The sequence below is a fragment of the Giraffa tippelskirchi genome, chromosome 11 (assembly GCF_054371585.1).
Source record: "Giraffa tippelskirchi isolate mGirTip1 chromosome 11, T2T-mGirTip1v1.2.pri, whole genome shotgun sequence".
Taxonomy (NCBI): Eukaryota; Metazoa; Chordata; class Mammalia; order Artiodactyla; family Giraffidae; genus Giraffa; species Giraffa tippelskirchi.
This window is the reverse complement of record NC_137285.1, coordinates 118,987,441-119,011,954: the sequence shown is the minus strand read 5'-3', so window position 1 is coordinate 119,011,954 and position 24,514 is coordinate 118,987,441. Positions and strand designations below refer to the sequence as shown.

Genomic DNA, 24,514 nt, shown 5'->3' with positions numbered 1-24,514 from the left:
CTGGAGATCACCACTGCCAAATGGATAGGAGGTTTAGAGGAGAGTGTTCCGTAGTTGCTGGGGTGCACCACGTGGTTACAGGAAGCAGAGGAGGAAAGTAGATGCACTGCTAATACAGATCCCCAGACCGATGGAGGCAGACAAGGGACAGGAATGGGAGGGAGTGACAATTTGGAGAGTTCCTAAAAGACTCCTCCAGGCTTCCCTAGTGGCTTAGACAGTAAAGAATCTGCCTGCAAGGCAGGACAACCACATTCTGTCTCTAGGTTGGGAAGATTCCCTGGAGAAAAGAATGGCAACCCACTCCAGCATTCTTGCTTGGGAAATCTCATGAACAGAGGAGCCTGGCGGGCTACAGTCCATAGGGTTTCAAAGAGTTGGACACGACTGAGCGACTCACACCTTTACTTTCCAAAGATTCCTCCAGCTAAACACCTAAGTATTGAAAGGCTGCTTTTTGTTTTTGTTTCTTCCCCACCCCTCTTGTTTTTAGTTTCTGCCCTGAATGTAGATAAACCAAGGAAACTCCCACTCTGGCTCTAACGCTAAAGCAAAGCTAGAGACTAGTTTACGAAGTAGAAATGAAGAGTGTCTTGGGAGCGAGTGGCCACTGTTATTTTGAGAATTCATGACAGTGGAGGAGGGGAAACTCACCACAGACTGACATACACTGTAGACTTTGGTAAATCTTACCTTTGAAAGTTCAGACAAAGAAGAGATGACTCAAAAATATTGAACTACTTAGAAATATAATTATTTCTGACTGTGGAACCTCACAAATAATACCAATGAAAAGGAGAAGCTTAGAGATACCTTGAGAGAAACTAGTTTTCAAAGGGGCTTGTACAAAAGGTCGAAAGGACAAATAAAAGTGCACCTGTATGAACAGTTATAGGGAAGGGCAAATCCCACTCAAAGGGACAGTGCCGAGGGCAATAGGAAGATTTCCCTTTAAAGTTACATGTTCAGTGAGAAAGTCAAAGAATGGGCTTGGTTCCCCTGATGCTTTGCACAGGTGCACAGGTGCTTGCTGTGAGTGAATTTTAAGGAATCGGAGAAATCAGTGAGTTGTTGAAAAACTAGAAGTAACCATTTTCTCCTCCTCCTCTTTTTTTCAAAATGGCAAAGAAAGAAGGGTTCTACAAAATTCAGTCTGTTGAGTTTGAAGTCAACCCTGTGATGGTTTGTGAGAAGCTAGAAGACAAAGTAGGGGGTCTGTGTCTGTTAAGAGTGAGTCATGTCTGATGGGCCTCACTGGTTTGACCAGGAGTGCATCTTGCAGCATTAGGCCTGGAAAACCCCCACTTTAGTGAGGCATCACATGTGGAAACACTGCTTGGGATAGTCTTGTGGATAAGATAGAGGAATTTAGGATGAATGCCAAAATAGGCATCAGTTCAGTTCAGTTGCTCAGTCGTGTCCGACTCTTTGCTACCCCATGGACTGCAGCGTGCCAGGCCTCCCTGTCCATCACCAACTCCCAGAGTTTACTCAAACTCATGTCCATTGAGTCGGTGATGCCATCCAACCATCTCATTCTCTGTCGTCCTCTTCTCCCACTTGCAATCTTTCCCAGCATCGAGGTCTTTTCAAATGAGTCAGTTCTTCACATCAGGTGGCCAAAGCATTGGAGCTTCAGCTTCAGCATCAGTCCTTCCAATGAATATTCAGTACTTATTTCCTTTAGGATGGACTGGTTGGATCTCCTTGCTGTCCAAGGGACTCTCAAGAGTCTTCTCCAACACCACAGTTCAAAAGCATCGATTCTTCAGTGCTCAGCTTTCTTTACAGTCCAACTCTCACATCCATACATGACTACTGGAGAAACCATAGCTTTGACTAGATGGACCTTTGCTGGCAAAGTAATGTCTCTGCTTTTTAATATGCTGTCTAGGTTGGCCATAACTTTTAAGGAGCAAGCATTTTATTGGTACCCAAATGATAATGAATAGTGCCTTAAGATTCCTACTAGGAAGATTTTTTTGTAGAGAGTCATGTCATCTGCCCTTAGTCCTCCTGCCTGGTGAGCATTTTTAGTCCATAATTTGGATGCTGAAATAGAAGGCCTTGAAGTTGTGATGACAGGAAGCCAAAGAAAAGCTAAATGGATCAGTTGACATTAGGATTCATGAAGACCCACACAGGCTGGAGTGATGGATAAGTTGGCAGAAAAGAGTAAAAGAGAGGCCAGAAGAACCTAAGTAGTTCAGAACTGCTGAAGGTAAGGAGTAAAAAGAGAGAGCCACACAGCTTGAGGACAGAGAACACGTGTATGGGTCTATCTGACCAGGAGGTGGGCACTGACCCCTTGTGTGGTGGAGACAGAGCTCCAGCTCATTTGCCTGGAGACTGGGGGTGCGGATGAGGTGATGAAAATCAGAGTCGGTGGGCCTAGACCCCTTACTTGAGAGAGATACCAATGAAGGGAACAAGAGAAGAGTGACGGCAGCAAAGTTCTTGAAACTTACATAAGAGAGAGAAGAACAGGTCTGAAGACAGGCGGGGCCAGTGACTAGGAGAGACTAAAGGTTCTGGAAGAGTGGCCAGTATGGGAAGCATGCCTGGGCTTTTGTTGTCAGTGATCAATGTCACGTGGGCCTTCACTATGTCCCGTGACCTTGAGATGTTTTTGATTGCTCTCCCAGTTCCTCTCCTTCATTCCTTAGGGGTCAAGTACTTGGTGGCAAAAGGAAAAGCATTGGGGGAAAGTGAACTCCCATTTATCGAAGGCCCCTGTGTGCCAGGCACCATGTGAGGTGTTTACCATAGTCAGCTGAGCCAGGGCGGCCCACCTTCTGACGCTGATTCTGGGTGAAGACAGTGTGGGGCCATCTCCAGGCTGATTTAGGTGAGCTGGCTCCAGGGCAGAGTGGCTGGGAGGCCAGGGGCCCACTTACAACAGCCATGCCTGCAGTGCAGCTCCCCGAGTTCAAGTGGAGTGGCTGGCATAGGGCCCTAGCCCAGTGTCCTCTCAGCCCCAAGCTGCCACCTGGACCCAACAAGGTTGGGTAAAGAAAATACAGTTTCTCCTGGGGATGGAAAACCTTGCATGCCTGGGCAGGTACCAAGGGGCAGACCCCTCAGCACAGTGCTTAGAATGTCAGTAAAGGTGTGCAGAGAGGGGCTAAACACTGTAATTGGCTGCCACCCTGACCACCCTAGGCTCTGTTTAGATCTATTGTCAGCCATCTCCTTTACCCTGCCCACAATCTTCCCCAGCCTCTTGGGTATCTTGTTGATGTGAGCAGTACCGTCATCCACCATATTTCCCAGTCCCTGACTCATCTCCTTTACCCCCACCCAGGTGAGGGGTCTATAATGTGCATACTTGACATCATAAGATTCATGACATCATGAGACTCGTCCCATCTCTGACCTGACTGAGGCAGAATTAGTCCTTCACCACTCTCTGAAAGCCCCGCCGTCTTCCTGGCATAGCACTTACAACCATTTGTGATTTTTATTTGTGTTTCTCCTCACTCACCCGTGAGTGCCACTGCTTACTGTGGCCGTGGGTCCCTGCAGAATGCCACTAAATGTCTGTGGAGTAGATAAAGGAAAGCCCAGTGGAGCTGCTAGTCCAAGAGATTCAGAACTAAGTAGGTATGAATTCTAAAAGTTGCAGTATTTTTCCAAAGTTGACATAAAAGGCCAAAATGTTCTTGAGGCTTCAGAGGAGTCAGGTGAGGTGTTGGGTGTGAGGGAGTGCTTAGGATTGGGGACCTGTGAACATGTTGTGTGCTGTATGTCCCTGATACTAGGTGTTGGTATGTTTGGGGAGGGAGTTGGTGTGTGTAGAAGGGATGTGTCCATACGTATGCCCATCTCTGCTGTTGCTGGACTCTGCACCTTGGACGCGGACATGTAATGATGGCCCCCAGTATGGCACGAAGGCACTGCCGGGGGGTTGTTCAAATTGCAAGACAGGCCTGCGGATGGGGCAGGTGAGGGAAAACACATCTTCTGGTTCCTGTGAAGAGAGCAGGTGGTCGTGGACAGTGACCCCCGGGTGCCCTGCTGCACACTTCCATCCTTCTGTTCTGCTTTCCCAGGGAGTTCCGTGTGTGAGTGCAGACTGACCCTGAGTGCTTTTTTCTCCTCTCTCTTCCTCCCTACAGTCGGTTCTGAATGTGATCAGTGAGCTGCAGGAGCAGATGTGTAGGCTGCAGCTGGACATCCACAGGCAGATGCAAGAGCGCCTCTCTCTCAGTAGGGACTACCCCGAGGAGGTGGCGGCCGGCGACGGTGCAGCCCGGCCCCAGCCCTGCGGCCAGGACTGTGCCCACGGGGAGGGGTCACCTGTAGGCACCACACTTAAGTATATGGGAGCATGTGTGTGTGGGGCGTCTCATGGCGGAGGGACCGGGGTTATCTCCTAACCAGAACTGTGTGCGCTATCTTAACATGGATCTGCAGTCACCTCTGGGCAGAACTTGGGACTCCCCTTCGGGGGACGTGAGCTGAGCTCTGTGACCCTTCCCCAGCAGGGTCTGAGCAGGAGAGGCCAGTCCTCTGACAGGTGACTGCACTCATCTCCCTCGGGGCCGGGAGTGAGGTGTGTCAGGTGCCCAAATGATGGGGCATTGGTGTAAAAGGAAGCTTCAAGAGTTCCCTTCCCAGGTCTGACTCAGACACCAGCTCTTCCCCCTGGGCTGGGAGATTAAATGAAGTTTCGTTTCATGTGATTTCTTTTTTTTTTAATTTAAGAAAAAAATAGCATCATGAAAGAATCCTTTCAAGTTTATATTTAAAGGGATTTATCCCCAGTGAGAAAATAGAACACAAGTTTCCATATATTTGACAACTGTCGTCATCTCAGTTTCTGGGGGAAATTCTCCCACATGATCACATTTGAGGGATCTCACCACCTCTGGGCCTGTGGAGTGTATCTGACTGGGATTCTGGACTTGACCCCTCACAGTGGTGTCACCAGTGTTTTGTGATGGCAGCTGCACAGCCACGAGCCTGTGCCTTCAGTAGGGGGCCTACTGAAGAGGACCGGGAAGGTCAAGGTCACGATAGCCATGCCTGTAGGAAGTTGCCGTGATATATTCAACTATGGGACGTGTTGAAAATCTCTACTCTAACTTGGGCGTGAGGGGGCAGGGCTTGGTGGGAACAAAATGAGAGTCAAGATAAGGTGCAGATTTGGAAAGGGGAGCTCTGATGAGGTGCTGGCCCCATGGAGAGCAGGTCACCCCAGAAAGACTTGTGAGAGAAATGTGAGGGGGCAGCAGTGTTTATATCTCATGATGGGCAACAAATAGCTGAGGAGAAAGAGACTGGGCCCAAGAGGTCACCAAGCCTGGAGATGGTCCTGCTCGGTGTCCCCACAATGGCCGCTCCTCAGCAGTAACCTGTACACTTTGGGTTCTGCCATCAGCAGGCCTGGCGTCCCCCTCAAGCACAGCTAGACTCAGAAAATGATCTTGGATCTGTTACAAGTCACAACAGGCCTTAAAGTCTAATGTTGCAGATCAAGGAGGCAATAATCTTAGCTTGGAAGACTTTTTTTTTTTTTTTTTTTAAGGGCAACAAAAAATGTTCACCTCAGTTATAAAAAAAAATCTTAGTAAATATCCCTACAAAGTTCAAGTGGAAGCGATGTCACTTTCCGGTGGATTGTCTCAGAATGCGAAGAGCTCCAGGCCAGTTAAAAGATGGCTTGAGTTGCATGTGTTCATTCATCAAGAAATAATGCATACTTGACTAGGTGCCAGAGGTTAGCAAAGCTCATGGAGTTCACAATATAGGAGGAGAACTAGCCATTAGCAGTCACACTGGTAAATGTTTAATTGCAGATGATGTAAAAGACGATACAGATACCACAAGAGTATAGAAGGGAGATCTGAGGAAGTGTGGAGATTGGGATAGCTTTGCTCAAGGCAGCCTGAAGGATGGGCAGGGATTAACCTGGCAGACAGCTCCAGACTGAGGGAGCTGCAGGTATGAGGACCCAAGTCAGATGGAACTAAAAAGTACGGGTGTGGCTAGAGTATAACTGGGGAGAGATAGTAATACAAGAGGCAGGCAGGGTGCAGAGTCAGGCCAGGCTGTGTTGGTCATGGGTTAAAGTTCATGACCTTTGAAGAGCAGGGAAGGCCAGGATCAGATTTGTGCTTCAATCGTATTGTTCCCCTGGATGCCATGGGGCCAGTGGATTCAAGAAGGGCAAGACGACAGAGGACCAGCCAGCAGAGAGACTGTCCAGGCTGTCAGCACTGACTGCTGGATCAGAGTAGCCACGGTAGAGTTGGAGATAAACAAGAGACTCAGCCAATTTCCTTGAAGGTAGAATTTACAAGGCTCTGTAGATTACGTATGTGGGGGAAGACCAAAGAGATGTCAAGGAGGGATCCTGGGTTTCTGACACAAGATGGAGATGCCATTTAGTGAGACAGGGATATCTAAAAGGGGGAACTGAGAGTTCCACTTGGGCCATCACAGTTGGAAGAGGCCCAGATGCCATCCATGTGGAGATGTTAAGTGGAAAGTTACATGAATGTGGAGTTCAGAAAGTCTATGGAGGTAATCATTTTATGTTAATTTTTCTGAACGAAACCAGTCAGCAGGACCATTTGTCTGTTAAAGGACCCTAGGTTTGGGACAAGGGTGCTCAGTGGTGTCTTTACTGAAGGGGTACTATAGAAAGCAGGGGTCCTGGGATCAGAAGATAACAGGCCTGATTTCCAGCTCCCCCATCAGCAAGTTGTTTAAATGTCACCTTCCCACTCAGCAACCTTCAGTGGCTTCCTTTAATACGATCTTAAAGAATGGCTTCAGAATTCTTTATATTCTCATCCAACAGCCTTTACAGTAAGGCACCACCTTATCTCCTGGCTTCATTTCCCACTAAAAGCTGCCCATCCTCTGCTCCAGCCCAACAGGCTGTCTGCCTTCATGCTTCCTGTCTGCCCTCTCCCTAGACGCCTCCCCTCTTCCTCCTCTCTTCAAGCCAACTCCCTCCTCTGAACTAGAACACCCAGGCCAGCCTTTACATTTCACACTTTAGCATTTGTCCTTGCAGTGTTTGATTTCTATCCTCCTGGCTTGTCACTTCCTCCCTGACCCTCCTTTAGGTTCCTTGACTCGCCCGGCAGAGAGATGCTCCCACTTAGCCCGCTTCCTGTCCCTTTGTCTGTAAGAAGCTGCCTCGTTTTTTGTTTGTTTGTTTTTTGCACCTCTGTTTTTCTTGCTCCCAAACCCTACCTCTCCTGTCCTTTACACATGTGTGCATGGTTTGGGCACCCCCTACAGGGAATGCAGATGTTAGAAAGGTGGGGGGGAACAGGTTCTAAAAGAAAAAGTTTTCTCTCCCTTATGTCTGAAACTCCAGGCCTTTGTTTTGTAACGGGCACACAGCCCTTCCTGAAACGAGGACCGGCCATCTTTACAGATCGGAGCCAGCCACAGCGCGGAGCCTGATGTGGTGGCTCCTGCCTTGCCGTCGTCCTCTATGCATGTGCTTACGCAGGGTTGTAGATCCTGGCAACACCCTGCTCTTTAACCATCAGAATTCTGTCTTCCTCACTCGTCTAGGAGTTACTGCAGGAGCTCCGGCACCTCAAAATCAAGGTAGAAGAGTTGGAAAATGAACGGAATCAGTATGAATGGAAACTGAAGGCCACCAAGGTAAGAGGCAGTCCTGCTGTTTATGGAGAGGCTTTGAGCCCAGTGGGGAGGGTCTGTGTCCAAGCCTGGGGTGTGCAGTAGCCTTAGCTTGAGAAATGTGAACTGACCCCACCGTATGCACAGGCAACAGTGTGCAAATTGTGTAAGCAGATGGATCTAATCCAGGAGGGCTCTTCCCCTGGAGAAAGCCCCCGAGGTTATGAGTTGCTGAAGTCACAAAGTCTCTGTGTCCCACAGCAACCCCCAGGCTGAGGCACTATGAGTGATGAGTTTTAGGGCAGATGAATGCCAACATATCTTGGCTGCATTATTTTAAATTTAGCAATCCCTCTAGTAATCAGTTTCTAAAAAGAGGCATGCTTTATTTTTAGCAATTCCTAAGAATATGTACTTGTCTTTTTTTTTTTAAACCAAACCATATTTCTATTGAACTGAGGAGCTTGCTGTTTAAAGGATACCAGTGCTATATTATTTTTGTAAAATAAGTGTTATCCTTCCCTCTTTTGTTTCTTCCTTCATTTTCTCTACTAGTTGAAATGGATTCAGCCCACACATTTATTATCTTGGCCAGAACACTGTATTTTAAAACTTTGAATTAGCTTGCACTTAAGCAATAGGAAATTTCACATTAAAATACAGAGTTAGACTTCCTTGGGGGCAGAGGAAGGACGATCTGGGGTTGAGGGAAGGAAGCCTTAAAACCCTGAAGCAGCTTTCCTGCCTGAGAAACTGGCCTGGGCTACCTAGGGTGAACACACGCATGCCTTTCCACCAAGAGGTCTGCAGCGCCACCCACAGGTGTCACCGGGTAGTCCCACAGGCATTTTCATCTTACTGTTCAGTGAAAGTCGCTCAGTCGTGTCTGACTCTTTGAGACCGCGTGGGCTATACTGGAGTGGGTAGCCTTTCCCTTCTCCAGGGGATTTTCCCAACCCAGGGATCGAACCAAGGTCTCCTGCACTGCAGGCGGATTCTTCACCAGCTGAGCCACAAGGGAAGTCCAAGAATACTGGAGTGGGTAACCTATCCCTTCTTCAGCAGATTTTCCCAACCCAGGGATCAAACCCAGCTCTCCTGCACTGCAGGAGGATTCTTTACCAACTGAGCTATCAGGGAAGCCCATTTTCATCTTAGAATTTTTTTTTTCAACATCTAGTTGATACTTTGTTTTATTTTTCTATAACTTTAAATGATTATAAAAACAATAATCACTAGAGATAAGTTTTAAATCACAAAAATTTAAAGAAGTAAAAATCACTCGTATACCACCCAGGAGTTAAGCACTATTAATATTTCCTTCCAGGCATTTGTCTTGTTTTGGAGGAGGGGGGTCTCTCTGTTACTTTTTGGTGTTGATAATTTATTCACATACTGTTCACATACTTAAAAAAAAAAACTGAATATGATGTTGATGTATATGTAAGTGTAAATAATTTTCTTAACTACTTTATTGATGAGGAAACTTAGGCACAGAGGAGTTAGGTAAGTTTCCCTAGATCTTATAGCTGGGCAGCAGCGCTGGGCAATCTGCTGGTTCACTCGCTGCTCTGTCTTTATCCAAGTGTCCCTTGTATGCTCTGTGCGTCCTAGTCCCCAGTTCTAGAAGCAGCGTTTCTCTAACATCTCAGAACCTCCCATCACCATGATCCACTCAAGCAAGTCCTGTCTTGGTGAAACCTTTGAAGTTATACACCCCGCCTTCTATTATAAAACCAAGTAGCTCTTAAATCACCAAAGCGCTCTGCCTTGCCACATACACCTTTGAGATACTATGGGTGATTTAATAACCACCAGGTCTGGAACCCCTCTTTGTGCCAGGATGTGTCAAGCCCTTTGCACATGTTTTCTCATTTGGGCCATAAAGTAATCCAGCGAGGTCTGTTGATTTATTATCTTCATTTTTCTGCTGAGGAAACTGAGGCTCAGAGTGGCCAAGGTGAGGTTTTGATCTGGGTCTGTGTCATTCTGTCATCCTAACTCCCTGCAATTGAAACCTGTCTTGTTTGTTAAAGGTCTTTAGTTTTCTGTGCAAAGCTTCTCGGTCCATAAATGTAGCAGTGCAGTGGCTATAGGGCCTGGTCCCTGGGTTTAATTAAGGGAGATGGAGCCCCCCGTCTCTTCTTGGCGCCGGTCTGCATGACTTTGTCCCAAACCTCTTGCCACACAGCTCCAGTCTCAGTGGCCATGGAAATACCATATTTTTTCTGATGGTCAGATGCAGGGCCTCTGCACTGTTGTAGACTTCCCAGCTTTGGAACAGACACCTCCCTAAGCATTAGAGAGCACCTGTCATTTCTGGCCTATTCTGTGAAAATTGGCGTACAGGAAGGGGCACGCAGCCAGTTGGTCTATAGAGCTGTAAATAAATGACCTCACCCAGATGCAGGCCTCAGAGAGAAGAGCCTGGGCTCTGCCTTGATAGATAGGCCCCTGGACATCACTGATGTCCACTGTGGGGCCTGCAGACAAGAATCAGGCATGCGGATTCCTAGCAGAAACTAGCTTTCACCTTATCTGCAAAGAAGGGGAGAAATGGGTGTAGAAGGTACAAGAAAAGTTGAGAGACTATCTTCTAAGATTAGTCTGGCCCTTATAGAAATGAGACAGTGAAGAATCTGCCTGCAATTCAGGAGACCCTAGGTTCAATCCCTGGTTCAGGAAGATCCCCTGGAGAAGGGAGAGAATGGCTACTCACTCCAGTATTCTTCCTGGAGAACTCCATGGACAGAGGAACCTCAAAGGCTACAGTCCATGGGGTCACAAAGAGTTAGACATGACTGAGCTAATACTTTCATTTTTCACTATAGGAATGAGAGGCATCTGGATCGAGTCCCAGGGCTAAGGGGTTTCCCAGGTGGCGCTTGTGATAAAAAAAACCCACCTGCCAATGCAAGAGATGTAAGAGATACAGGTTCAATCCCTGGGTCAGGAAGATCCCCTGGAGGAGGGCATGGCAACCCACTCCAGTATTCTTGCCTGGAGAATCCCATGGACAGAGGAGCCTTTCGGGCTGCAGTCCATAGGGTCTCACAGAGTCGGACACTACTGGAGCGGCTGAGCACCCATGCACACAATGGTAATGTTTTCTGAAGCCACTGTCACCATTAATTATAAGCCCATGGGCTCCAAGGCCCTGAGTTAGCTGTGAGAAGCTGCCCCCTGACTGCAAGTCTCCACAAACCGTTTGGCACATCTGGCCTCGGCTCTCCATACTCTGTGGGTGGAAGCCAAGCAAAGGGACAGTACTCTGAAGGGACTTAGGTAAGGAAACCCATTCCTTGCCACCTCTTTGTTTTTACACGGTCCCAATTAGGGGACATTAAGGAAGGTTTTTCCAGACCCTTGGAGGTAGGCTCTGGGTGCCCTAGCCCTGTAAGAGCAGCCCTCATCTACCTGTCCTCAGTCGAATCCTTCCCTGCTCCTGCTTTCTCCCCAGTGATGTACAGGGATAGTTCTTCATCCCTTGGTTTCCCGTGAGGATTGAGTGAGGGTTGATGTAAGAAGGCAGTGAGCACGGAGTCAATGGAAAGTGGACACTCAGTCCATGAGTCCTGAAACTGAACACAGGAATGTTTGGTGCAAGAGCCACCAACAGGCCAGTGCTCATTTGGTTACTTGAGTCGTTCAGAGATGACCTCATGAAACGACAAGTCCATCCCATAACCTTGCAGAATTAAGGTGGGACACCACTGGGCTACCATGGGGAAGGGGTGCTCAGAGTAGAAGCTGTTGCTGTGTGTGCTGTTGTCTGGCTGGGAGTCAGTTCTCACCCCTTTTCTTAGTCTGGCTTGATGCTCAGAGAACTAACTAGCTATCCATAAGGGAAGGAATAGGATGAGAACAGCAATAGAAGTAGTACTGACTGAGGACTTACTGTCTACCGAGCATGAGGCTAAGTTGTTTGTAACCATTATCATATTTACTCCTCACTACAGTCCGCGAGCTAAAAGCTATTCTCCTGGCTTTGTAGATGAACCAAGACTCAGAAAAGCTAAACCACTTACCCAACTAGGAAATGAGAGAATCCAAGTTTGTTTGACCCCAAAGCCAGTGTACCTCTTAGGATGGGACCCACCCAGTTCTGATTTTCTCATGAGTATGAAAGGCAGGGACAACCTCATTTGTGCCTGCATGCTCAGTCATGTGACCCCATGGACTTCAAACTGCTAGGCTCCTCTGTCCATGGGATTCTCCAGGCAAGATTACTGGAATGGGTTGCCATGTCCTCCTCCAGGGGGATCTCCCTGACCTGGGGATTGAACCCATGTCTACCTGCATCTCCTGCATTGCAGGCGGATTCTTTACCCACTGAGCCACCTGGGCAGCCCCAGGAACAACCTCATCTCCTGTTATGTGTGAAATTTAATCTGCTATACTCAGTAGAGACTTGGGGTACTGGCCGGTGCAGCTGCCTGTATGAATGTGTGTCCGCACCTGTGTTGTACTCACATGCTTGATTTACACAAGTATGTCCACTCAGCACACCTGAGTGCTTGTAGGTAATTACATTTGAGGAAAGGAGCATCGGTGCCTGAGGTTGGGCTGAGGCATTGGCTGTGCATTCAGGGTGGGAGAGTTTGAGGGAGGGAACTCTTGGCTAACTCATTATCTACTCGTGGTGATTTGCTTTCCACTGTATTTCCTGTATGGGGTGGAAAAATGAAAGATGCACATGCTTGTTACAGTGGTGTACATATATGCTGTCGCAGGAGTATCTTAGGAGGAAGAAGACCATGTCCAGAAAGAGAGTATTCATCTTTGGACCAGGGGCAGCCCTCCGATTGCTCACATTCATACCTCCTCAGGCCTCAATGGTGTGTGGACTACAGAAGGCAGGGGAGGGGAAGAGTCCAGTCCAGTAAGGGAGGAGGAAGCAGGAGAAAGAGCAGCTAGGATGGTCAGAGCAGGGTGGAGAGGTGAGGGGAGGGCCAGTGTCCAGAATGGCCAGGAAAAAGCACGTTCATTCCCCAGAGCGCCACCCTGTGGGGAGGGCGGTGAACACCTCTTACTGCTGGCCTCTGGCAACTTTGCTCCGACCTGTTAACTTCCTAATGGGTCCTAGGACCCGTGGGCCCTGGTCTTGACTGGAAGTGCCTTGTCATGGTCTGGTGGTCACTCTGAGCTGGTCAGATGTCTTTTTATCTTCCAGGCTGAGGTAGCCCAGCTGCAAGAGCAGGTGGCCCTGAAGGATGCAGAAATTGAGCGTCTGCACAGCCAGCTCTCCAGGTCAGCAGCTCTGCACAGTGACCACGCAGAAAAAGGTAACTGGCTAGGCCGTGACAGTGCAGTCGCCCCTCGGCCTGGGTTCTCTCTTATAAGTGGGCTTGTCAGTCTCTGGGTATGTGAACAGCTGTGTGAGGAGGCACGCGGTATGCACGTACATGTGTATGTGTTTGTGTGTGCACACACGGGCCTGTAAAGCCCAGCTCTCCTGTGGAGCCGCGGCCATGAACTCTTCCCTGTTCGAGGCCTCACCCCTGGAGGCTTTCCTCAGATGCACCGTCAGCACTGGAGCTCTCTGTGCCTCCGCCTCTTCCCCTTCAGTGAAAGGACTTGTCTTTGTGTCATCACCACACAAGGGGCTTTCGCAATTCATTTGGTCATGGAATGGATCCCCGCCTGATACACACTCAAGGGCTTGAGTGACGAAACACATCCGTCATTTCTTGTCCTTTGGATCTCAGCTTAAGTGTTACCTCTCGGAAAGACCTATCCTGGCCATCCTACCTCAACTAGGTGCCCCTACTTTTCTCAGACTCAGTATTCCTGTTGTTTCTTTCATAGCATTTATTATAACCAGTGTTGTGTTTTGCAAAGTCCCTTTGAATAGACTGTCATCCTCCCTTGGTGGCAGGGACTGTGTCTGTCGTACCTGAGAGCATATCCGCAGAGCCTCACACAGCATTCAGTCCATAGCCGCCAAGGAATATTTTTTGAATAAATGAAAGGATAGTGAATGGTCCCTAAAGAGTTCAAGTCTTGCTGATTAAAAATAGAGGCTAAATCCTCAAATGTTCTTATTAATGTGTATTTGATATTTGCAGCTATTTGCTTTGCATACAAAATGATCACACACCTTCCAGCTTCTCTTGCCCTGCAGAGTGTTGCTGGAGGAGGTCATGTGGCCCTGTGAACTGGCTCCACTACTGACTCTCCTCTGGGCCTCAGCACCACTTAGCTTGGATCCCTGGCTGGGGTGGGGAGCCATGCAGTCCTGAAACAGTGGCTTAGGCTTGAGAAGGAAACAGTGACACATATGCTCATCCCTCCACCAGCCTTTCTCAGTGTCTCTACCAGCCATTGAGTGTGTCATCTATTTCCCATGGTCTAATGTGGAGGGTGCAGACCACTAAGACACTCTAGACTGTCTATGATGCTAAATTTGGATAGAGAACTCCCCAGGCCATGATTTCAGGTCAGGCAGGCTTCCCCCTGCACCCTATGCCTCTCCACAGATCACACTTTCCAGGCCCTGCCTTGGGTACCTCCCAGAGCTGATCTTTAGGGCCTTGTTCCGATTAGGCCCTGCCCAAAGCATCAAGATTTGCAGTCTTCATCTGGAGCTTACCACCCTCCACTCCACAAACCCACCAAGAGCCTAAGACACCAAGCAGCAGTCTATACCTTCCTCTGAAAAATGAATCCCTACGTCTATTTACACAAAGTCCTTAAATCCATTCTTCCTGCTCTTGTTGGCTATAGCAAGCATGCTGAAGGAGATGGCGTGCCCATTTGTACCTTTGTCCCCTTGTCTCCTGTACTTCACTTGCATAGACATACCTATTCTATGTAGAACCCAGTTTGTGATAGGTATGGGGCTTTGTTTTGGAAAAACTATGTGCTAATTCCTAGACCTCCACATATTTGGCAGAATGACTCCCAGCCCCTTTAGGCTTTGTTCTTTGACCTGGCTCTCCAGACTAGTTTGTGAAGAATTCCAGAGAGTCTCTGTTGGGTCCAGAGTGGGAGAAGGCCAACTGTCATCTACCACAGACTGACAAACACCCGTGCGCCCATAGGGAAATTCTGTAGGTTTGTGATGAACTAACATTGTTTTCCTTGACTGTAGAGTTTGTTTCAATATAGTTATAGATCCAACTAAACATTGTTAGTCAATTCTGACTATGCCATTCCTAATTGAGCCAAGTACCTGGCTCTTTTTACATAATCATTCTTTTCCTCTCTCCATTTGGCTGGAGACTCTTTCTTCTCATTTTAAATTCTCCTCTGGTATAATCCATGGAACTGTGTGATTCTTGATTCTCTCTGAAACTAGTTAGCAGCCCAAGTACATGCCTACTCAAGTTATAAAGGATAAATGTCAATTTTCTTCTGGGATATCAGTTGTAAAAATTTGGGGGTTCTCCTACGACACCCTTGAGTAAATGATGTTTTGTCCCCCCCCCAATAAACTGTCTATAAAGAGAAGACAAAATACCAGGTTAATTTGTTCAGTTCTCCAACAAATATTTAATGAGACTGTGTGCCAGACACCATCATGGGCTCTTTGAAGAAGTAAGGAGTGATGTGTAATTTATTCGCACAGAAAGTTGTAGCATCTTAGCAGGTAGAACTAGTTGTCTGCATTTTATATAAATAATTCTTCCTACACTTAAATTCTTTTAGACCAAGAAATTCAGCGTCTGAAAATGGGGATGGAAACTTTGCTTGTTGCCAATGAAGATAAGGTAAGATGGCCACTGAGCGGCCCTGTCCTTTCCCTGCTGACTTTCCTGGTTCTCTTTGGTCCCTACTGGTCTCTGATACTTCAGGCAGGGTGGTGCCCATCAGGGCACTGACTCAGGGAAGTGTCAGGAGATCCGCCTCTGCTTCCTGGAGACTCGGCTCAGTCACCTGCTTTTGACTTTGATGCCTGGGAGTTTTGCCTAAATGGAATCTCCAAAAGGCAGAATAAAGCCATGTCTGTTCAGGCTGGTTTAGGGAAAAAAATACACTGAGGTTACTGCCTATGTCATAGCTATTGCTCAGACTCCTAGCAAAACTTGAGAACCATCCACCAATCCCCCATGTTCATGATCTGGTGATAGACCCTTCATAAAACTGGCGATAGACCCATCAGCCTTCTTTGTTCTTCACACTGAACCCCTGCACAATCATAACATAGCCACCTCCATACTACAAAGTACCTATCTGGCACAAAGGTCAGCTCTAAGGATCACAGCCCTGCATTTTACAGACCAGGAAACCGAGACTTAAAGTGCTTGAGTAGTGTTCAAGGTCAGGTAACAGCAGATAGCAGAGCCAAGGTCATACCCAAGGTTATCTAACTCTGAAATTTGTGTGTCCTCTCAAGTCCCCAGTCTTTGCTGGGGAAGAACTGATTCCCCTCTGGGAATTTCCTCTGCTATGTAAGGAATCTCAGACTCCTAAGGTATTGAGATAAATACGACAGCTTTATTTTAGTATTTTTCTTTTTGCATGTAGTTCCCGAGGACAGTGGGCTTCCCATGTGGCTCAGTGGTAAAGAATCCACCTGCCAAGCAGGAGACATGTGTTCAGTCCCTGAGTTGGAAAGATATGCTGGAGAAGGAAACGGCAACCGGCTCCAGTGTTCTTGGCTGGGAAATCCCACGGACAGGAGCCTGGTGGGGCTACAGTCCACTGGGTCGCAAAGAGTCAGACATGACTGAGCGACCAAACAACAACTAGAGGACAATACTCGGACCAGGAGGCAGATTCAGTGGCTACATCAGGAGGGTAGGGAGACAGTTTCCTGCTTCAGGAAATGTTTGAGCTGTTCGAAGGCTATGGCAAACAGGGATTGTTTTATAAGTAGAGATTGGACTCATAGCCTTCAGGGAGAGCAGGAGTGCTTACGGCGGCCGAGGAGGCAGACCAGTGAGAACCCAGGGCCTGGACACTCTGTTTCCCTTTGAAATGTTCTAGAGGTGCCACATAGCTTGTCATTTCTGTGTGCCCAGAACATAGCTGGGGCTCCAAATGAAATCACCTCAGGTGCCAGTGTTGTTGTTTACATGGAAATCTGTCTTGCCCTGTGACAGGACCGTCGGATAGAGGAGCTTACTGGGCTGTTAAACCAGTACCGAAGGGTGAATGAGATCGTGATGGCAACCCAAGGTAAGAGCAGCGGGGAGCTCACCATCTTCTCCCCGAGATATTCCATCTCTACTGTGTTAAATGCCGGGCAGTCCTGCCAGAAGAGTTTTCATTTTCATTTGGAAAAATGCTCTCTGGGAAGGTGGAGCTGGTTAGACTGCCCTGGATGGTGGGAAATTGGCAGCTCTTGATTTCCAGAAATTTTGTCAAATGACAGACAGTTCAGGACTTCCAGGGACTAAACTACCCAGATCATCAAGAAAAGAAAGCCTTCAGCTTGAACCATTGAGAACCCCACCCTCAGGAGATCTATGCATCTCCCTAGCATACTTCTTAGAGGCAGTGAGTGCAGTCAAACCTGGATCCGAAGGCAATTTAGTACCTTCACTGGGAGTTAGAGCCTGTCCACCTCCTGGAGAATCTAAAAGCATCCCTAGCAGTTGCCAGGACACTTGGGGGGCCTTCTTTGAGTTTCTGGGTACTTGGGTTCCCATAGGAAGTCACAGGGCAAGGAGAGTTGTTTGTGTTTCATACTTGCTGCCCAGACTGAATGCAACACTCAGGCAGCATCCGTGTTGTGTGGGCACCCTGGGGCATATACCCAATTGCCTGCCTTGTTGGTCACGCAGTTGACCCGGGCTCCCATTACAGGTCCCAAGGAAGCAGCTGTTTCACAGGAGAGGGCTGCTATGAGAGTGCTCAGGAATCTATCATTCAGGCTGAGCTGGTGCTACGTCTTGGGGAAAAGCCAACCCCTAGTTTGGGTTGTGGCTGACCAGTTGTCACCCAAGGGCCCCCACCAGCCCTGCACACATGTCACAGGCTAATTTCCTCTAATCCTTTTGGATCATGGATCAGGTCGTGGCCTGAGTGCCTGTGGCCAAGGATTGAGAAGGTTGGAGGGGAATAATTGGGAGGTGGGGACTTCTTTTGGTTCCCCAGCATGAGCTTTGACCTTGAAACAGCCTCCTGGAAGCCCTTGCTCAGATGCTCCAATGAATATTCTGAATCACACTTTTAATGTCCCTTAATGTTTTTCTTTGTCCCTCTTAATGAAGGAGAGACGTTAGAATTTTGTGGTACAATTATAGGTTTCTAAACAAGCCATGTGGTGGTAATGATCTGCATTAATGCTTCCAGGGCCTTCAGAAAGAACTCTCTCAATCAATGAGGAAGAACTGGAGGGAGGTTTCAGGAACTGGAACACTACAAATAAAGGCCCCGAAGACCTGTTTAAATCAGAGGTACTGTGTTTCCGTTAATGATGCAGGGTCTTGGCAGGCCCCAGGAGCTTGCCCTGAACCTGGCGAAGGCTCTAATCGGGAACCTGCCAGGTATAAATCTTGACAGGTAAAAAAATAAAATCAGTGGAGTCGCCCCAGAGGCTTTGGGGAGACACTAAGGGTGGGAGGAGCCAGGGCACAGGCCTGTGTTCCTGTTGGGGAGAACAGCATAGTGGATACTAGACTTCTGAGGATAGGAATTTTCTTTTCTCTTTTCTAAACTTTGCTTTTGGCCGTGCTGGGTCTTCGTTGCCATGAGGGCTTTTCTCTAGTTGTAGCAAGTGTGGGCTACTCTCTAGTTGTGGTGTGTGGGCTTCTCTTGTCGCGGAGCACAGGCTCTGGAGCGCATGGACTTCAGTAGTTGCTGCTCCCGGGCTCTAGAGCACAGGCTCAGCAGTTGGGGTGCACGGGCTTCGTTGCTCTGTGGCATGTGCAGTCTTCCTAGACCAGGGATAGAACCCATGCTTCCTGCATTGGCAGGCGGATTCTTTACCACTGAGCAACCAGAGAAGCCCCAACTTTTCTTTTTCAATTGGTTTCCTTGTTTATTTTTGCCTTTACTCTCTGGAATATGAGCATAGACCAAAGGGGTATTTTTATTTACCACTGTCTCTCCAGGATCTGCAGTGACGCCTGATAACCCAGTAGGATTCAACAGATACTTGTTTAATGAATGAATGCATCTTGCACATTTGGAGGGATAATGAACTTTTGAAGTGATACATTCCTATTTCACAGACAACCTCTCTTCCTTGTAGCCAGCATACAGATTTCCTTTTCTCTTGTTTAAAGTTTGGTCCAATTCTATGGCTGTCTCTGGACTTAATCTAGAAACACTGGGCAAATAAACTTGTAGTTACAGATCTCAGATGGAGGAAGGACTTCAGCCCAGAATTTAAAAGGTTCTTAAAACTCCAGAACAGTCACACTGAGGAGGGTCTTAGTCCAGCTCAACCCTTTTGATTAAGGGAGGGGCAAATGTGTCACCTGGTGGCCCATTTAGGTAGTCAGAGCAAGCACCCCACATTGCTGACAATAATGGCAGTAACTGATATCCAGTACCTCTGAGTCACCTCTGTGATTAGGACTGTAGTTAACTCACCTCATTTATGCCTCATGACACCCACCTTGGGATTCTTCTTTTATTGTGCTGCAGCTGGGGCTCAGAGAGGGTAAGTATTCTGCTCTAGGTCACACAGCAAGTAGGTAGCAGAACTTGGACTTGAACCCAAAAGCCCAGGCTTTTAACAACACTATGTACTATAATACCAGGGTTCTTTCTACGAAGACCTAAAAGATACTGGGCTCTAAAGAAAGACAGCCCTTAGAGTCAGTGAAGACATTAAATTGCGTCCTTCTCTACCACCATTAGCTTGCGTTCATTCCGCCTGTGATACCCTTGCTTTTCTGACCTCCTTGCTAAGCCCATTCTCATCTCAAGATTCAGCTTAAGTTTCTCCCCTCTGAAGCTTCCCTGACCTTCCCACCAGTGAGAAGAGTCCCTTCCGTTCCCATACTATTAATATATTATAGGACGTGTTGCATTGATCTTTCATCCTAATTAACTTACTACCTCCCTGATGGCCTGTCAGGCAGTAGATGCTGCTCCTGTTTGTTGATTGACTGTATGAATTACAGTGCTGCTCATTGCCAGCAGAAATCCACTCTGGCTGAGTTACACCAAGGAATGCTTTTGAAAGGGTGCACAGTGCCTCACTGAATGAAGGGAAAAGCTCCAAACCAAGCTCAAAAAGGGCAGGGCACAGGGATTCAGATGTCAGGACTCTACTGCAAGGATGTGAGCTTGGGCCCTAGAAGGAAAGGCAAGTTGGCCACTGCTTTCAATATATCTTCCTTGTTGACATCTTAAAAAAGCTAGGCACCAGTATTGTTGTGGTCCCTGTGGCTATACCCAGGGCGGGAGATGTACCTCCCCAGGAGGAATTGTCCATACAAGGGGAAAGGAATGTGACTGGTCTCTAGGCAGTAACTGTTCTTTCCAGTGACTCTTCTGGTTCCCATGCAGGTGTCTCCAAGAGGCAGCTCTCCCACGGCGGGGCCGCCCCCACTACCGCAGAAATCACTGGAAACCAGGTAGGAGGCCCAAGCGTTTCCATGGAGCTGCTGTGCCCTCAGGCCCCTCTCGGGGCTCCAGACGAGGCAGTGATGACAGCCACCAAGTCCTGGGCCCACCTGCCCTCGCATAGTCAGGGCAGCACTCCAGGCCCCAGCAGTGGCCACAACGTGGCCAAAATGGTGGCACGATCATGAGCCACGCCCACCTCCCCTGGCTGCAGAAGGGCTTCCGGCCCCACAGGCTGAAGGTCTGGGTTCTTGTCACTGAGAGGAGACCTGGCCAGGGCTTGGGGCCCCAGGGAGGAGGAGGCTGCACCTCAGAGCAGAGAGCACCCCGCGCCGTGTGCCTGTCATCCCCACCAGCCCCCCTGGAACGTCCTTCCCGCTCTCAGAGGGAGCCCAGCCCTGTCACAATAATCCACTCTCTCTCCAGGGAGGGCCTTTTCTCCTCACAGGGAGGTTGGTTCAGTTGCTTTGAGGAAGCTTCATGTAGCAATGGGCTTATTGTGGGCTGGCCTATGTGGTCACCAACTGCCTCCTGACTGATACCCTCGAAAATGAACCTACTTCTAGTTACCGATGTCAGCTCTTTAGAACACGTTTCCAAGGAACTGGGATCTGGAGCTCCACTGCCAAGGGCAGGCTGTCTTTCAGCCAACTGATGGGAGTTTTCCTAGAAGGGTTCCGAATCTCTGGAGCCTAGACACTCAGAACCCCTCATTTTCCATAAAGCCATTTTTCCTGAGCTTTTAGCCTCAGAGGAAAGCAGTCATGTTAAGGATGGCGACTGGCCAATTCTTAGTTTTGCAGAATAAGAAATTTGGTTGATGAGTTCATTCAGAATGAAGTCAACATTGAGTGACTCACACTGACTAGACTCATAAGAGACTAATGTACCAACAGATGCTGATTTATTCATATGAACTGAGAAATATCACTGCCAAAGAGACTTGCCACAGGTAACCCTTGTGACCATGGGTGGTGTTGCTGCTTCTCTATCCAATTGGTTCCCTTCTCTGCAAAATAGTGCCTGAGAAAGTCGATTCCTCTGAGCAGACTGCTCAGGGCTCACAGAGTTGGAGCAGAGGGACAGAGGATCCTAGCAGGTGATGCTTTGGAGCTGTGGCTGACGTGCTCATCTCCACTCCCAGGTGGTGCCGCCTCCCTCCCTGGGTCACTCTCACACTCACAGACAGGGCAGTATTGGCCACTTTTCCTCTCTTTTGACTCCACAGACATTGGCCTTCTCTTAGGACCACACAACAGCCCGTGCCCATTGATGCCACTGAATTGTGTATTCTTGTTTTTTGAGGACTGTCAAGAACTTTTGATTTGGATTTCAGTGATGCTCTCATGCATTACCAACACATGGTCAGACCAGGCCATCCCCAGAGTGGGCCAGTCTCATCTTACATGTAACGGTTATGATGAGAGGGTGTTGAGTTTTTTCCTGACCTTGACTCTGAGCCCAAGATAGAATACCAGTTAAACGTTGAAATGTCCTCTGCACAAATGATACTGCGTTCCTCCTTCTCCAGTAACTATTTCCTTTTTTATTTTCTTTTGTGTTTTTCCAGGACTCATAAAAAACTCTCCTGTAGTCTCGAAGACTTGAGAAGTGAATCTGTGGACAAGGTCAGTCCATCAGTCTATCCATAAAGATGCCTGAGTTATTTCTTTGAGATCAGCACAGTTCTGGGACACACAGACCAGGCGCTGTCCTTAGCTCATAGAGGCTTTTATCAAGTTGCTGGGGAGGCAGGAATTACATGAACATTTTGAGAAAACCGGTCAGCTATGGCCCAAGGCATCCTAGAGTCAGGGTGAGTCAGAACACGGTGCCTGGAGTTGATGAGAAAAGATGTTGAGGTGGGCATGGGCAGATTTGGGGAAATGGTTTGGGGAGCAGGAGGAGGTAAGGTCAGAGGCGGGAGTCAGATGGAGCCAGAGTTCTTAAATCCTGGCCCTGTTTCTCCAGGGCATTTGGAGTATTGCAGAGGTTTTGAATGAGGATATAATGTGGATAAAGGAGATGACCTTGGGAGTGGGTTATGGAATACAGTAGAAGATTGGAGAGGAAGCTTCTTAAAGAGTCTAAATAAAGACATGAGGCGGGTTTTGTGGCTCCTTATATGGGGGTAGCCCTTGACCACGTGGGTGCCCCTGTGCTGGAGAGGAGGGTCACAGATTCTCGGGCAGCGAGGTGGTTGGACACACAGGGGTGCTGCCCTGCAGAGCATCCCAGTGGCCTTACTGCATAGATCCCTTGGGGTCCAGCAGCGGGCCAGGCTCCCTGGTGATACAGTGGAAAACCAGGAAGGCCAGAGCCCGCAGTGGCCTTGTTCCATCACGTGCCTCAGGCTCCCTCCGGTCAGACTGCGGCAGCTGCCTGGGATGTCTGTCCATGCAGTTGGACAGTGACCTGTGTTCCCTCCACAGATTGTGTTGATCTGACATAAAATGGGGAGGGAGGGAGGGGTGAACCTTGCAGATTCAGGCCAGCAGGTGGCCCTGAGTTGCTGCCATGACTAACGCAGGTCTCTTTCTCTCCACATAACTGAAATCCTCCTTGCCATCCCATAGTGTGTCGCTGGGAACCAGCCCTCCCCAGTGGTAGAACCCAAGGTATTATACATGAACCGCATGTCCCTGTTGTCTGTATGAGGCTGCGCTGTTTGCTAGTCTTTTCATTTAGCAAGTTACAGCTTTAGTAACCTTAAAATATGTTACCTGTAAGGGGTGAAAGGAAAGATGAAACTTCCTCTCCCGCTTTCTTCTTCCATGCCCTCAGCTGGATCCTGTGCTTTCATCTCCCTTATCTGTGCAATAGGACTTCTTCTTATCTCCCCCATCTTATAGACTCTGAGAAATCCATCTTTAAGGCAGAGTTGTTCTGATCTCTGGAGGGAGATGTTACGATCTCAGCACACAAGCAGAGGACTGAGACAGCTCTCATCCTTTCTGTAGTGATAAGCCATGGTTAAAACACCCAGGGGCACACTCAGCACAGGGGCATGGATCCTTCTGCAGTGTCCCCGCACATGGGTGTCTGGCCTTTGCTTTCTGACTAGGAGCTCGTGACGTTGTAAGACACCCTCCGTATTCCTCTCCAGCCCCGTTAGATGCATGTCTGGACTTCCCTAGAATGTGCCTCCACTGATAGGCTCTCCCTGTGGGGTCCATGCAATGAGTCAGCCTCCCCTGCTCCTGACAGCTCTGGAATTGGAGTCCTTCAGGCCCTCTCTCAGTTATCACCTTCCCCTGTGCACAGCTCACAGACCCTTAAAGGTTCTATTCCACATCCTTGGAGCGAGCAGTGAGTCCTCTGTGTCATGCCAGGACCGCACTAGCGCCTGATGTAGATGGGTTCTGCCCCTGTCTTCCTCGCTCCAACGACTGATCTTGTCATTACTGCTGTCACTGTAGACCTCGGGTGTGTGATATTCTCTGTGCCTCTGTGTCCTCGTCTGCTAGGCCAGGGGCAGGAATTGTTAGTCTTTGTTTAGAAACAATAAAATTGAGGTTCTGAGGAACTAAAGAGAAAGAACTTGGCCCAAGTTGGTCTGACTCCCAGCCTAGGCTCTCCTGCTCAGATGCGCTGCCTCTGTGCTCTTTCAGGGCAGCGGGGTCATCAGCCATCCTGCTGCTCCTTGCCTGGGATTTCCATCCCCCTAACCAGGGTCATTCTTCTCAGAGACTGCAATGCAGGACTGGCTTTGGGCATTTCTGTTCCCCCTGTGTTGTGTCCTGATGTTGCATCGCCTTCTCCAGCAACGAGTACTTCCTTCCCAGCGTCTCTTCTTGGCTGAGCACAGCTGAGAGCCCTTTACAGTGCCCTTGCTTCTTTTACTGTCTTTGTCACGTGTCTGAGCTGCCTTTGAAGCCATCTTACACAAGGTTCTGCCCTCTGTAAGTCTCAGTTCCTCAGCGAGCTCCTAGGGCAGCCCACATGGGTATAGCCTTGGCTGTCTCTGCCCTGTCTTAGAGGAATGTGTATGATGATACGACAGGATGTCTCTTTCTGAACCCTTCCACACTCCTGTATCTCCTGTATAATGTGGAACTTGGAGTCATAACCTTCAGTTCTCGGGAATTTGTGAATGCCGCCTTCCCCATGGTCAGTGGTTCCCGGGTCTGACTGTACGTCAGAGTAGTCTGCTGCTAAGTCGCTTCAGTCGTGTCCGACTCTGTGCGACCCCATAGACGGCAGCCCACCAGGCTCCCCCATCCCTGGGATTCTCCAGGCAAGAATACTGGAGTGGGTTGCCATTTCCTTCTCCAATGCACTAAAGTGAAAAGTGAAAGTGAAGTTGCTCAGTTGTGTCCGACTCTTCGCGACCCCATGGACTGCAGCCTACCGGGCTCCTCCATCCATGGGATTTTCCAGGCAAGAGTACTGGAGTGGGGTGCCATTGCCTTCTCCGAGAGTAATCTGAGATGCGTGT

At 48.6% G+C, this 24,514-nt stretch overlaps 1 protein-coding gene across 44 annotated transcripts in view; it reads left to right on the top strand.

Annotated features, from left to right (window-relative positions):
* The window catches only part of PPFIBP2 (PPFIB scaffold protein 2), a 174,797-nt gene that overhangs the window by 106,963 nt on the left and 43,320 nt on the right, over positions 1-24,514 (top strand). For 20 of the 44 annotated variants that reach the window (XR_014068677.1, XR_014068685.1, XR_014068682.1 and 17 more), the window contains 9 exons: positions 4,119-4,301; positions 7,540-7,632; positions 12,782-12,893; positions 15,259-15,320; positions 16,656-16,731; positions 17,851-17,954; positions 20,020-20,087; positions 21,647-21,704; positions 22,653-22,694. Coding sequence is in view for 35 of the 44 variants with exons in the window: in XM_081540878.1 (XP_081397004.1) it covers positions 4,119-4,301; positions 7,540-7,632; positions 12,782-12,893; positions 15,259-15,320; positions 16,656-16,731; positions 17,851-17,954; positions 20,020-20,087; positions 21,647-21,704; positions 22,653-22,694 (798 nt within the window). In the remaining 9 variants the exon portion in view is untranslated. The remainder of the gene's footprint in view (positions 1-4,118; positions 4,302-7,539; positions 7,633-12,781; positions 12,894-15,258; positions 15,321-16,655; positions 16,732-17,850; positions 17,955-20,019; positions 20,088-21,646; positions 21,705-22,652; positions 22,695-24,514) is intronic. The other 24 variants (XR_014068681.1, XR_014068678.1, XM_081540864.1 and 21 more) reach the window with 3 other exon arrangements.